This window comes from Eutrigla gurnardus (assembly GCF_963514095.1).
Source record: "Eutrigla gurnardus genome assembly, chromosome: 8".
In the NCBI taxonomy this organism is placed as follows: domain Eukaryota; kingdom Metazoa; phylum Chordata; class Actinopteri; order Perciformes; family Triglidae; genus Eutrigla; species Eutrigla gurnardus.
Window position 1 is genome coordinate 5,504,290 of NC_139922.1, and position 15,601 is coordinate 5,519,890.

The 15,601-nt window shown below is 43.9% G+C and overlaps 1 protein-coding gene across 1 annotated transcript; it reads left to right on the forward strand.

Annotated features, from left to right (window-relative positions):
• The first annotated feature begins 1,818 nt into the window (after positions 1-1,818).
• lrrc38a (leucine rich repeat containing 38a) lies at positions 1,819-12,316 on the forward strand. Its single transcript, XM_084015212.1, has 2 exons — positions 1,819-2,656; positions 11,990-12,316. Exons 1-2 carry the CDS (start codon positions 2,029-2,031, stop codon positions 12,235-12,237), a joined length of 876 nt encoding a protein of 291 aa, XP_083871338.1. The 5' UTR covers positions 1,819-2,028; the 3' UTR covers positions 12,238-12,316.
• The last annotated feature ends 3,285 nt before the right edge of the window (positions 12,317-15,601 follow it).

The window sequence follows — 15,601 nt, forward strand, 5'->3', positions numbered from 1 at the left end:
GACGCAAAGCCAGCTTAGTACTGACCCTCGTTACTGCAGCAGTCCGATGTGAAGTAGTTAGCACACACATACAAGCTAACACGGACCGTAGCCGACATAGGAGCCATAGGCGGCACATTGTCATTAAAAATGAAACACAACTACGGTCTCTTCTGTTCTTCTGTAGCTGGGACAGAATAGAAGCACATGTTGATTTGTACAACCAACAACAGAGCAATCTGCATGTCTAGCTCTGAGTGACGACATCATGAACCACTGCTGTCTCACTGCTGTCTCACCGCAGGATACACCGAACTTCACCTCGGTGATGAACGCTCCCTCTCGGATATCTCCTATCATCAGAGGAGTTCGGCCTATGTAAATGACTCCCTTCGTTACGTAACAACGGGAGCTGAATCTGAACAGCCTGTAGGAGCACCGTTGTACCAGTGGGTGGGGCTGCAGAGACCATGCAGGAGTCGCTTGTTTTCCTCATTCTGGGAGTTGACAGTCTCAGTGTGGACCAGCTTATAGGTGTAGAGACCAGAGAAAACATGTTTTTCATAATATGGGACCTTTAAGAATGGGATGTCACTTCAGTGCATATGTGATTCAAGGCAGGTGAGCGAATACTTGTAGCAATATAGTGTATGTATTCACCATTTCACCACAGCAGTTGTTCTTGTAATGCTTGTGTCGTTTTACCTGTAATTGTGGGTGAAATCACAACAGAGACCGGTGGCTTTCTTGAGGACATGAACCAGTCACTGTCACTGATTGACTTCGTCACTCTGGTGGTCCGACCATGGCTGCCCTTCATCGTCCAGACTTGGTGTGACCCACTTCTTTCATATGATCGAGATCACAGCAGGAGCACTTAGTGAGAGATTTAGGAAGACTCTGGATATTTATGTAATGTTTCATTTTTCGCTGGTCTGACGTCATGTGCAAACAGAAGATTGAAGGATTTAGAATTAGTATTCCATTGATTCTACCCCGACAACACTGACATGCACGCTCTAACGAATGACTGTGTGCAACTCATATTAAATTCATTGAAACATGCACATGTTTTAATTGAACTAACCCCAAACACTACTTCACATGATGCATGATATATGTGTATATATATATGTCGATGTTATATTGCAATATACAATATTATTCACAAATATGGATAATGGTATCAACCTCAGTGTCACTCTGCGATACACACAGCACTGTTTTTAACCTTCGACCAAGTTAAATTGAATTGCAACATGTGACTCAGCCTGCAGGAGGCTGCCTAGTGACACCTTCCTAAGTGACACCTCAGATCCTGCACATTCTGCTCCTTGCAGATGTTTCGGAGCTGTTGTCATGGCGATGGGACACCTCTTCTTCTTCATCCTCATCCAGTGAGTGACGCCGAGGTGAGAAAAAGAAAAAAAAGGGGGCTAAAGGAGGAGATGGGGATGAAATTGCGGTGATTCCAGAAGACGGCATCGCTTGTGAGTCACGCGGCGTCGGACATCAGCCTCGTCACTTCAGCTCTGCCTGTGTGAAGGAGGAGCGCCGCCAGCGAGGAGGAGTTTGGCTGTGGTTCTGCCCGATGGTTTCCCTCAGCAGCTGACTAACGAGGCGTGGAGAGCTGTGACACGCACAAACACATCTCATGGCTTAGATCACAAACCCCGCCTCCCTCGCCTCTGGTTCGTTAGTCTCTGTTTACCTCAGTGTTAATCCCCCCTCCCCCTCCCTGCTCTCTTGCTCGCTGGCTCTGTAGCTCCTCCCCTCTCTTGCCTCAAAGCCAGCAGGCTGCTATTTGATCCAGACTGCTTGTTCCATGATCTCCTGGAATACAACGCTTCCTTGCTAAACAATGGCTTTTTGGCTTGTTGTTGCTTTAGAGTGCAGAGAGCATGGGGGGACGCCGGTGCCACGCTGAACCTACATCGTCTGGCTTTTCCTTCCCCTTCCCCTCCTGTGATCTCAACCTGTCTATCCATCCGTCTCCCTGACCTCCCTCCTCACCCCCATCTCCTGTTTAATGCTGCCGCCCCCTCGACCATGATACCATGCATTAACTGGCTGCAGCCTTTCCTTGCCCTGATCTCCTCCACCTTGCTCACGCGAGGACACATCTGTCCGTCCAACTGTTTGTGTCCAGACCACCACACCGTGGACTGCATCGGCCGAGGTCTAACCAGAGTGCCAGACTTCATCCCTCTGGATGTTCGCCGTCTCCTGCTCTCCAACAACTGGATTCCCTGGATCCCTTCAGACTTCTTGGTCCTCTACAGCGATCTGGTCTACCTGGACCTGAGAAATAACTCCCTTTCCCAGCTGGAGCCAGGGACCCTGACCACCTCCTCTAAATTAGTCTTCTTGGACATCGGGAGCAACAACCTGACAGAGATCTCCTCGGGAACGTTTGGGGAGTCCAGAAGTCTGATCAAGCTACGATTGGGGAACAACCCCTACCTGAACATGGTTGGCAGGGACGCTTTCACAGGATTGACTTCTTTGAGGGAGCTGGAGCTGGAGAGGAATGGCCTCACAGCACTGGATGTCATGGTCCTGGAATCCCTGCCCTCCCTCCGGATGCTGCGTCTGGAGGGCAATCCATGGCTCTGCAACTGCAACTTTGCCAAACTCTTTGTGTGGCTGACAGAGAACCGCCACAAACTTCCAAAGGGTAAGACATAAGCTGAGTAGTCGTCACTTCACTGAGATCCATGTCCTCTTAACATTTGATCCATCAGCTGCAATGCCAGACACTAAAAGTAATGTGTTACATATAAATGTATTGAAAGGTGTGTTGTTCTTCATAGTCACAGCAAAATGACAGAATACTGTGCAAAAGAGCCGATGCTCTTCTTTTCTCTGCACTGAGAAATGAAAAGGTCCATGTTGCAGACATGAGTCCAGGTCTTCACTGGTTAACAGGGTGACTGTGTTCATCACAGGTGTATCTTGTACTCTTTTCAACTCTATTGTTCAGGGGGGCACCTTTTCAGAAAGCTGAGGCGCTGGAGGCCACTCGACCCCTTTCTGGCCTCATGAAGTAACACCTTTTGGACTCTTTGCTAATTTGTGTTTGCTGGGTACCATTTCTGACATCAATCCACATATGACATATATTTTTCTTTAAAATATAAGATAATAAAAATCTATGCTCCTTATCCTGGATACGTTTTTTAAAAAGGGAGACTAAATATGAGGGATATTGAATAAATATTGTAATTTAAAGCAAATTTCCTGCAATTCTGATTACACAGTCACCAGATCAGTTCAATTGAGGCCGCTACGATGACCAAGTAAAGACTATGCATCAAGAATCGTCTATTTCCAGAAAGTTTCTGAGAGTGAGAGAATGAGAGCGTGCACGTAACCATAGTAACTCACTCACTCCTGCATGGGTGTGCCTGTGTGAGGTAGAGTCGCTGACTGAAAATACTCTGATCAACATGGTCTGATCACTTTCACCCTGATGCTCTGAATAAGTTGCTGCTGCTCCGCCTGGTCTGTCCGTGTCAGGCTGCTGGTGATATTCCTGATCCTGCCTTGTCTGTCCGTGTCAGGCTGCTGGTGATATTCCTGATCCTGCCTTGTCTGTCCGTGTCAGGCTGCTGGTGATATTCCTGATCCTGACTGCTGCTCCGTGCTGCTCTCACTCGTCTGTCCGTGTCAAAGGCTTCTGTTCTAGCTATAATCCATGCGGAATCAGAGATGAAGAAAAGCCTCGTTTCATGCCACAATATTATCAGTTATGCATTTGTGTGTCACTGTGCGAGAAAATGGATAATAATATGAATAATGTCCATTATTTGCAGGATTTTCCCCCCTGCCTCCTGTTTTGTATGTGCAGTAAATATAGAAGACATTTATTCATATTTGATTAATCCATTCCATTGGGGAAATGCATTTATCTTTCACTTTCATCTTGGTTTCAGTGATTCAGGGATCATCTATTGTCATTGTGCAACACAGGGATGCACAATAAAATGTTCTCAGTTGTAGCCCATTTAAGCTACATGGGAAAAATAGGACAAACAAAACAAGACAACTAGTACTACCAGTGCCATGCAGGATGTAGCACCTCACAGCTGCCTTCCACACTATGTCCATACCAGCTGGTTTGTGCTGGACATGAACCAGTCACCCTCCATGTCCCAAGTCCAGGTCCCAAGTCCAGGTCCCAAGTCCAGGTCCCAAGTCCAGGTCCCAAGTCCAGGTCCCAAGTCCAGGTCCCAAGTCCCTACGGACTGAATGGATGACTTTCCGATTTCAAAAGTAAAGTATGTCGCCACATGGCAGAAATCACACAGGCACAAAATCTACTTTGGATACTTTCAGTATTTACACATAATGCATAGCTGGAAAAAATAACATAACACTGACCCCTTTTACTGGAACTTTGAATCTACCGTTCTTCATCAGCAGTTGCAGTTATTCACAATCAAGTATGAAGCAGTCACGGGAAGCAGGTGGCCATATATGAGGGAGGTGATGACAAAGAGTCTTCTCCTGGACGATAACATTGACCTTGTTGATGTTATGACCAGTTTAAGTCTGATGTTCACAGAAACACACATCAAAGCTAGCTTACTTCTACACCTTAGCCACACTTTTAAATATGTGTATGCTGCCTGATATGTTACTGAAAACAATATATCAAGTATAACAAACTTTTTATGCTGCAAAGTCGTATTAATCTGTTATCTGCAAAGTAACTAACATCTGTAGCTGATCAGTGTAGTGGAATAAAAAGAACAACATTTACTTGAAATTTTGTAGATTATATGTATGTAGTATGATTTAAATAGACAAGCAAAGTACCTGAAAATTGTACAATAACATAATAATTCAGCAAATGTTCTTAGTTTCTTCTTACTTTCAACGATTGGTTACACTTAAACAAAAGTAGGCCTATATTATCTTGATCATTTTTTAGGGTTGCGATTTCAGTATCAAAGTTCCATCACTTTGCAGGGAAGTTGACTAAGTTTATCCAAAAGTAACTAAGTCATGGCAACGCTTTACTTTCAGGTCACTAAAAGACAATGGCCCATTTCAAACAGTGAGAGAGTGAAATCCTGTAAATGTTTTGCTGGTTTTGACCTGGATGTGGAGCTTTTTAAATAAGAATGAGTTACAAGGTAACCTACATTCTGTAAACACAACAGCAAACAGGCAACATGCTTTATTCAGCATCGGGCCGACACCAGCCACCCTGTCTCCACTCCTTCCTCACAACCAGAAGACACTTTATACACAGCTACAACACACACACACACACACACACACACACACACACACACACACACACACACACACACACACACACACACACACACACACACGCATACACAGACAGATGTACATCAAGAGGCCATTGTCTTGCAGTCATTGTGTCTCTGTGGTCCATTCAGTGTGTTTGAGTGTGTATACATGTGTCTCTATATCCCTGTCTTTATTGCCATCGTTTGTTCCTGTCAACATTATCCTCTGTGTGTTTGTATATGAATAAACATACATTTGCACATTCTATTCCAGTTTTTTTCGATTGCTATACGACAACTACAGCTACAGTTCATGTGGACCAAACTCTAGCTCTTTTTTCATTGCTTGAACACAGTTTTCAAAACTCTCCACACTTCTCTCCTGACTTTAACCACAACCTGCACAACACTGTGGATTTACAGCACTTTGTTCAAATGTTAACACACTGCTATCAAAACTGTAAACCTCACATTCAAAACGCAATGATTTCAGTTGAGGGTGAGAGTTTCATCCTTACAGTATATGTTCAAATGAGCAGGAAAATGCTATTGTTGTAGTAACAATAGTAAATGACTACAGTATATCCACTTTATTGCCAAAAGTATTCACTCCCCCATCCAAATCATTGACATCAGGTGTTCCAATCACTTCCATGGCCACAGGTGTATAAAAGCAGCACCTAGGCATGCAGACTGTTTCTACAAACATGTGTGAAAGAATGGGTCGCTCTCAGGAGCTCAGTGAATTCCAGCGTGGTACTGTGATAGGATGCCACCTGTGCAACAAGTCCATTCGGGAAATGTCCTCACTCCTAAATATTCCACAGTCAACTGTCAGTGGGATTAGAACAAAGTGGAAGTGATTGGGAACGACAGCAACTCAGCCAAGAAGTGGTAGACCACGTAAAATGACGGAGCGGGGTCAGCGATGCTGAGGCACATAGTGCACAGAGGTCACCAACTTTCTGCAGAGTCAATCACTACAGACCTCCAAACTTCATGTGGCCTTCAGATTAGCTCAAGAACAGTGTAGACAGCTTCATGGATGGGTTTCCATGGCGATCAGCTGCATCCAAGCCATACATCAGCAAGTGCAATGCAAAGCGTTGGATGCAGTGGTGTAAAGCACGCCGCCACTGGACTCTAGAGCAGTGGAGACGTTCTCTGGAGGGACCAATCACGCTTCTCCATCTGGCAATCTGATGGACGAGTCTGGGTTTGGCGGTTGCCAGGACAACGGTACTTGTCTGACTGCATCGTGCCACGTGTAAAGTTTGGTGGAGGGGGATTATGCTGTGGGGGTGTTCTTCAGGAGCTGGGCTTGGCCCCTTAGTTCCAGTGAAAGGAACTCTGAATGCTTCAGCATACCAAGAGATGTTGGACAATTCCATGCTCCCAACTTTGTGCAACAGTTTGGGGACGGCCCCTTCCTGTTCCAACATGACTGTACACCAGTGCACAAAGCAAGAACTTGACTGGCCTGCAGTGCTGGTTTCTTTAGTCTCACAGAAATGGACACTTTTGGAGAATATACTGAAACTTTTGAAGACTCTGATGAGGAGTTTTTTTCCACCCAAACCCAACCGTACCTGTACGAGCCTGAATATACAGAGGAAGAATTGCGCGAGAGGGATGCTCAAAGGGCAGAACGTGAACGAGCGTCTGTGGAGACCAAGATAGCCCCCGCTGGAGCTGAGAACCGGGACCGAACAAACATATCATATCCGAACAAAAGTATCTTCCCAACAGGAGGTAGCTACTGCTAGGGCTCCAGTGCCACCACTCACGAGTCAAATCATGTTACTGAACAAAAGTTACCCCCCAAGCCGGCGAGTTTGACAGTGCGTGCGCGTATAGCCCCGTTCACATACGTCGCTACTCGCCCGTCACTCGCTTTCTTGCTGAATTCTACTCGCTGGCAAAAAAAACTCACTGCCGCCGGCGTCTTCAAACGGCAACTCTCTGTGGAACCCTCTGTTGACGGCAACTGTCAATCATTTCTATTCTACATTGTGATTGGTACTCACTTCACTCGCATCGCAGAAAGTTAAAATGATTCTATCTCCGATCGACCACATCGCATCGCCTGTCCTGGCCGCATTCCGCTAGAACACATTCACATTCATTGACAGCTGCCGCTTAGAGATGGGCGAGTGGAGACATATGAACGAGGCTTTAGTCAAAACCAAAACACCAAGGAAGGCTGAGGAATAGTCACCCACTTATATTATTATTATTATTATTTAAAATAATAATAATAAACGAATTGTGTTTTAGTCATTTGTGTTCTCATCTTTTCTTGAATGCTTAAACTCCTCAACCCCATTTAGTATGTCAACATTTGTATCAGTACCAGCAGTTTGTAAGAAATTGGTCAGTAATTGATATGTCATATTTTGTTTCTCAGAATTCACCAAATTGATGCATTAAAATGAAATTATTCAAAATTTTCTCCCGGGGGGGCATGCCCCCGGACCCCTCTAGAGGATCGCAAGCCCCCCCACCATAGTCTCCAAAGATCCTGTGGGAAACACTACAAACCCATAATCGGGGCTAATATATTTAAAGTTAGAGGTAATTAAGGACCGTGAGTCCTAAAAAGAACACTTGCACGCGCTTTCATTTATATTCTGTACAAGTTCAAGAAACATTCTTATGCATTTTCTAAGTCGGTCATCTTTATTTTAGGCACAAACTATATATTTGGGCTGGTAAACCCAACCTATCACAGTGGCTGATGGCCGTATATATATATATATCACAGGCGGAAATCTCAACCCCCCCAATGTTCAACTCAAAGTTACGCCCTTGTCTGCATGTGTGGATTCGTGGAGCCGCCTGCTGCCCGGTGTTGGTCTGCGGTCTGTGGGCTTTTCACCCAGCTCTGAGGGCACGAGGCCCGACTATTCGTCGGTGTTCATGTGTCTATTTACCGGAGGGAATCCCCGCAACGTGTCCGAGGGTTTACGGTTCTCCGGACGGAGCAGTCCGGGTTCGCGGTGCGTAATTGTTGCTTCGCGTGGCCGTGGGCTGCCCAGTGTTTGAGTGAGCTCCGAGGGCTTTTCAGACAGCCTTGGGGGTATAAGTGCCGACAGTTTGGCCTGGTTTGATTGCCTATTTACGGGCAGTATTTCAGGCGGCGCGTCTTAGAGTTCTGAGTCCGACGGAGCAAAGTAAAATTCCGCTGCTGCTGAGAAACTAGTCCCTCAAAAAATGGATGATTCATGCGATGCGAGGTTAGTTTTGTTTCAAATATTATTCTATCAACACAGATATGTACATCGACAGTCTAGTGTTTTAATGGATTTGCCTCGGGTGCACTGTGGAGTGGGCAAGACTGTTTTTAATGCCTGTCTAACTAGAACCATTGACTTGCGCTAGCCATAGCACAAGCGAACTCGGCAACTAGAAGAACTGAATGAAATTTCTTGAAAACGTCTCCAGACGTCTCCAACACACCGGCTCACTTGGAAAATAGGTCTTATGTCCAAAATTCCGAACTATCCCTTTAAGTTCATATGCGAGGTCAAGGCAGGTGAGCCAATACTTTTGGCAATATAGTGTGTATATATAGAAGCAAACTGCTGATTTTCATTCCTTCTTGTTTACTTAAAAAACACTTTTACAAGTGATGTGATGTTTAGCTCAGGTGAGTGTTGGTGATGCAGACTGAGTTAGACTTTTACATGTAGCTGCAGTTGTGTCGTTTAGCAATCAGAAAAAAACTGTAAGCAACTATTTCTGCATGTGTCACCAATGCATGCGTTTGGGGACACGCTGTATTTTTTGTTCATGCCTATATGAATGAAAAACATGAATGATTTTGCTGTGTCTGTTCCTGCATATGTCTTGCATTGTGACTATACTCAGCGGTTGTGTTTAGTGGCTCTTGTGCTACTGTCTGTGTGTTTGTGTTTCCTTTTTTATGTTGCCCTATATGTGTCCCTGTGTGTGTGTGTGTGTGTGTGTGTGTGTGTGTGTGTGTGTGTGTGTGTGTGTGTGTGTGTGTGTGTGTGTGTGTGTGTGTGTGTGTGTGTGTGTGTGTCTATGTGAGCATGAGTCTGGCTGTCTTTTGCAGCGCCACGTGACTGGAATATCACCAAGTGATGAGGTCACTGAGTCCCTCTTCATGTGGAAAACCCCTTCTGGTCTTACAGTGACTGACACACACACACACACACACACACTTGACAGTGATGTCTAGTGACTGATGGGTAGAGCAGTGCTACAGATGAATCAGGTTAAAATGGAAGTGCAGTAGACCATATTTCCGAGGTGTATCAGTGCATTGGTACCAAAAATACTTTCCATTTCTTAGTTTAGAAAACTCATGTTTGTAGAACATGGCCTGCAGGGATTACAACAAATACACATTGAAAATAAAAATGGCTTGGTGAAGAGTCAGTTACTATTTTTGATGTTACGCTTTTGGGTTGAAATATTTATATAATGATAATAAAAATCGGACAGCTCCATGCTAACTTAATCTCTATAAACAGATCTTACATTCACATCTCAGATCAGGAGGAAATTGGTTTACATTGGTAGTCCGGGTAGTATTGACCAATCAGGTTGGAGAATGCTTTGGTTGAATGCAGGTGAACAATCCAAAAAAAGCCCCCGGCCCAGATAACATCAGCCCCTCCGTTCTCCACTACTGTGCTGCGGAGCTGGCTGGGGTTTTTACCAACATCTTCAACTCCTCCCTCTGCCAAAACTCAGTACCCAACTGCTTCAAAGAAACCATTATCATCCCAGTCCCCAAAACCAAGACCATCTCCTGCCTCAATGACTACAGACCCATTGCCTTGACATCAGTAGTTATGAAATCATTTGAGCGCATCATACTAAATCACCTGAAATCTGTCACCACCCCCCTCATGGACCCATATCAATTTGCATACAGAGCCAACAGGTCAGTTGAAGACACCGTCGTCTTAGCAACTCATCACATTCTGAACCACCTGGAGTCCGCCAACACATATGCCCGCATCCTGTTCATGGATTTCAGCTCTGCATTCAACACAATAAACCCGGCCAATCTATTCAATACATTACTGGACATGAACATCGACCCATGCATCTGTCACTGGATTCACAGCTTTCTCTGGAACAGGCAACAAAAGGTGAAGATCAAAAATACCACATCCTCCCCTCTCTTCCTCAGTACAGGCACACCCCAAGGCTGTGTTCTCTCACCCTGGCTATTCTCCCTTTACACAAACAAGCTCACATCCCACCACAGCTCTGTCAACCTGTACAAGTACGCGGACGACTCAACCATCATAGGACTCATCACCAACAACCAAGAAACAGAATACCGTGCACAGATCAACCAAGCAGTGACCTGGTGTACAGACCATGATCTCATACTCAACTCATCAAAAACAAAAGAACTCATCATCGACCCAAGACGCCAACCATCCCCCAAAACTCCTGTGCTCATTAAAGGTGAATCCATCTCCATCACTGACACATTCAAACGCCTTGGAACCCACATCAGCAATAACCTCAAATGGAAAATAAACGCAGACCACATCTACAAAAAAGCCCAGCAAAGACTTTTCCATCTCCGTCAGCTCAAGAAGTTCAGGGTAAGGTCCCATCTTCTGCTCCACTTTTACACAGCCATCGTAGAAAGCATCCTCACCTTCTCCATCACAGTCTGGTTCGGCAGTCTAGACTCACTCTCCCGGAAGAAACTACAACGCATCATAAATAGAGCATCCAAAATTATTGGCACACCCCTTCCATCCCTTGATTCACTCTACCACAAACGGACACTACGCAGAGCACGGAAAATCATCTCCGACCCCACTCACCCTGCACACTATGCCTTCCAGCTACTGCCCTCTGGGAGGCGTTACAGGACAATTGCTTCCAGAACATCCCGGTTAAAAAAACAGTTTCATCCCAACTGCAATAAACTTTCTGAACTCTGAACATTAAGGATTAAGCATGGCCCTTATGTATTGTGTAGTGTGTATGTCTGTATGTATATCTGTGTTATATGTTTTGTAAGTTGGAACCTGTACCAAGCTGACAACAAATTCCACCAGCCTGGCTGTGTGGTTATTAAAATGAATCATCAATCAATCAAATCAAAAGAGGTGGGACGCATTGGTTGAAATGTAACATCGACTATTGTCTGAAGATGGTTTACCTTTTCATTGATTTAAAATTAAAAACTCGTCTTTCATCTGCAGCTATCTCAATTTGCTAAACAGTACTGTACTGTAACCAAAATAAGAAACATCATACCAACAGTCAAACCTCTTGATTTTAGTGTGATGAGGCTGTTTTGCTGAAAACACACAAGCAAGTCCAACTCTGACTGGCTCAAAAAAACAAAATGAAGGTTTTGGAGTGGCCTAGTCCAAGTCCTGACTTAGATCCCACTGAGATGCTGTGGCGTGACCTTAAAGGGGCAGTACTGTCCATTGTGGCTGAATTAAAACTATTCTGCAAAGAGGAATGGGCTTCCACAGTGATATGAAATTGCCAGTTATTGCAAATGTTTGATTTCAGTTGTGGCTGCCAAGCGTGGTGCAACCAGCTATTAGGTTTAGTGGGGCAATTACTTTTTCACTTGGCTGATAGGTTTAGAATAATCATATACAATCTGTATTTTGTGTTCATTCACGTTGTCCTACAAAAAATAAAGAAATCAGGAAGGTCCATTCTACAAATGATTCCATTTCTATGGCGACTGGTTCACCTGTTGTTGTCTCTCTTGTTGTCTCCAGGTATGGAGGGGATCGAGTGCTCCCTCCCTCTGGATGGCCGTCGTGTTCCCCTGAGTTTACTCTCGGAAGACAGTTTTCGAGAGTGTCGTGGTACCCTAACCCTAACTGACTACCTCATTGTCATCTTCTCCGGTATCTCCGTCTCAGTGGCGGCCATCGTGGCCAGCTTCTTCCTGGCTTCCACAGTCCACTGCTTCCAGCGCCTCAGCAAAGGTGGCAAAGGAGATGAGGAAGAAGGCAACGACTGATAGGGGGAAGGGATTCGATCAAACGCAAATGTTTCAAAGCTCTTGCTCGGGACTTGACCAAACATGAGAGCAAGGAGAGATTGTGCCACACCAACAAAGCTCTTACCTTGTCTCATCCCAGACCACACTTGAGCTGTCGTGAGAATCTCAGACTGGTTAAGGTAACATGTGAACAGTTATAGCATTTACCGAATGTAGCAATTTCCACTTTTGCACACAGCGACACCGCATGCATTGCAAACATTGCAATGGTTTCCAGTTGGGAACAGAAGAGCTGCAGCTTTGCAGGGCAACTGCACCATTTGTGTAAAATACATGCATTCCTCGTCATTTAGTCTGAGATCGGTAAATGTCTTCTAGATGGAGGGGAAGTGACAAATATGTTGCGGTGTTGCGATACTGGGGTATCAAAGGTCAGTAAGCACTGCAAGGGAAAGGCAGATCGTGTCTCCAGTGAATGATGTCTGTGTTGCAAGTAGGAAGAGTAAAATGACTCATGTCTACAAGATATTATGTCTTTTGTGATGGTCAGTGTGTCAGATGAGACATTACAGATTCAGATTCTGACTTACAGATTTCATGCTAGAGCCTGTTATTTCAGACAACGATGAGAGAACCCACAACCTTTACATCGTCTCCATATTTACACGTGTGAAGTCACTTGTCCTTTGTGATCTTAAGGGCCAACGTCACAGAACACATTATAGATATATAGTTATTAAACTAGGCAAGAGTTGGTTGTGATCCACTACAATACACTACACATGATAAAACAAAAAATGTTTCCAGTCGACCCGACACTTGCAAAAACTGTAAGGAAATAGTTGAAGTTCTGCAGGTTTGACGGTTTCTAAACCCACCCCCCAAAGCTGGTGGCTAAGTGCCTTGCTCAACAGCTTCTTGGTTGTTGAAAGACCAGTTGAATTAGATAATCAACTTTTTGAAATATTCCTATATTTTACAACAATCTTTTTTATTGTGCATCCAACCATTCAACCATTATCAATCACCACTTATACTGTTCAGGGGGCGATGGCAGGGTTCACCCTGGACAGGTCGCCAGACTCAGGGGTGCAGATCCAATGTCAGGATGGGGGGGGGGGGGGACACAAAAGTCACAACTTCGTAGAGGCTCGCCACAGCATTCAAAAAGTATTGCACAGGGAATCATTTATTGTGCTTACCTTTCTGGTTTATTTGTCCTAAACAGCCAATAGTGAAAAAAAACTGAGGCTGGTAGCTGTGCACAGTGGCAGACTGAATTGCAATTAATTAATACTGTATGGTTTCACAAATAACAGAAACATTTATATTTGATTCATCAACAGGTTATAGGCAACCATCTCTTATTACACACAAAGAATCCAATGGCTCCGTTACCAATAACCTTTATAAACATCCTTGAGCAAAAAGTTAATGTACCCTAAGTAATAATCATAAGTCTGGTATGAAAGTGAAACCTTAATACAAACTCAAATTACATGAACAGTTTTAAAATGAAACGTTATTTATTGGCATAGCACCTTTCCAATTCTAATACAAGGTGCTTATAGGACAGGTGAGGCATGCTGCTGCATTCTGTACCATCTGTAGCTTTTTTTACAGCATTCTTATGTAGATCAGAAAGTCCAGCATTGCAACTGAGCCTGTGTCTCGACACGCCGATGTAGTAGAATCAGTTCTTAGGTTTTATTAAACAAACTATAAATGAAAGGCCCAAGGCTCAGAGAACACACAGGAGAAACATTAAGCCAGGACAAGAGCAAAAAAAAGCACACAAGTCCAATGTTGAGATAAGGTGAGGTAGTCAAAAAACGTCTTAACTGAGGAGTCCTTAGAACATTTGCTGATGAATGACAGCTGATTGACGTGCGTCTGCGCTGGAGAAACTACAATAATGGACTACAAAAAGCGCATCGTCCACTTCTCCACATGTTGGTTTTATAAACAGCTGGTTCACTGACCGGCTTCAGGTCCAGCAGCTCCTCCTTCCTGTTTGACCGTTGTTTTATTTACTTTTCATTTGTGGTTTTAGTTTCGTTTTTGTCAAGTTTGTAACATGATTGAAATAAATAAAAATATCATTAAATTATTATCACTGTCCACACACATTTATCATCACTATTCCAATTACTATATGTCTGCATGAAAGTAACTGTTAAATATGTAAAGGCACATATCGTTTGTTTTCATGAACGGCCGAGGTGTGCAGCACTTTAAATGTTGCTCTCGCAAAGAATTGTGGGTCGGCGTAATCTCCTTTCCTTTCGCATAGGAAGGTCCGTTGCATCCTATGCTAAAGGAGCTCTGAAAGGAAGCATTGGAGCTCCTTTCCTTTGCATTTAGAGAATTCAAACAGCTCTTATCATGGCGGCCACTTGTTTACTTCCGGGTCACTTCTTCAGTTAGGAACCTTCCTAAGAGAAATAACTATTCAACCGCAGCCAAGGTAGTAAAAGGCAGTTTTAGTGAGATTGATTTTTGATCATTATTATTATTAAAATGTATTGTCCCCTAGCAGCAATAGGGTCTAGAGGAAGGCCAATACCTCTTACTAGGGAACTGGCAATTATAACAATTTGTTTCCCTGGAAATGTAGCTGAGAGTGCAGTTTAGTTGTATGGGAACATATTGTTGCACACATTTGTGTATCATCCTTACAGCTATGGAAATGAATCCTGTGTTCTTTGATGATATTTCCCAGTGGTAGCATAGAGACTGAACAACACAGGTGCCAGTATGGAACCTTGTGGGACCCCATATTGTGCTGGCATTAGCTGAGGAGAGATCATGCTTGTAGCATGTCAGTGGCAGAGTAGCCACCACCACCATGACCAAAAGCTGAAGCTAGAAGTGCCTTAAGATGAGCCACTAAACCGGCTTCAAAGATCTTCCTCAGTACAAATTCCTCTTCACATGATTCTTTAAATAAAAGTCAGTATATTTCTTTCCGTTATATATTGTTCTCTCAATCAGGGCTACAGCTATCATTGAGGTCACGTCCTCAACATTTGGGTTATCACCTGTTAACACTTAAACATGGTGGGAATGAGAATCATATTATTTGGTTTTGTTTTTGGGTTTTATATACTATAAAAGGAAAAATAGAGACGCAAGTATGAAAGGTTTTTTTCTTTTTATTCAAATGGCTTCCTTGATAGATATTTGATAAACGTGCTCAAACAAAGGCTTGAGGGCATCATCAGCAATATGGGTTGATATCACACAGACACCACTCCCATATTTTCCCCACAATATATTTTTATGGTGTCATTCAGCTCATTTATCTACCTTAAGAGTATACGGACATATCTAGATGGATGTTGTCTTCATTAATCTGACCACTTGGAACATCATAGTCTTA

What these genes read in the sequence shown, in the direction of transcription:
- lrrc38a (XM_084015212.1), top strand. Translation starts at nt 2,029, where the DNA reads ATGATACCATGCATTAACTGGCTGCAGCCTTTCCTTGCCCTGATCTCC. An exon ending in CCGCCACAAACTTCCAAAGG is followed by an intron (nt 2,657 to 11,989) that starts GTAAGACATAAG and finishes TGTTGTCTCCAG; the next exon opens with GTATGGAGGGGATCGAGTGC.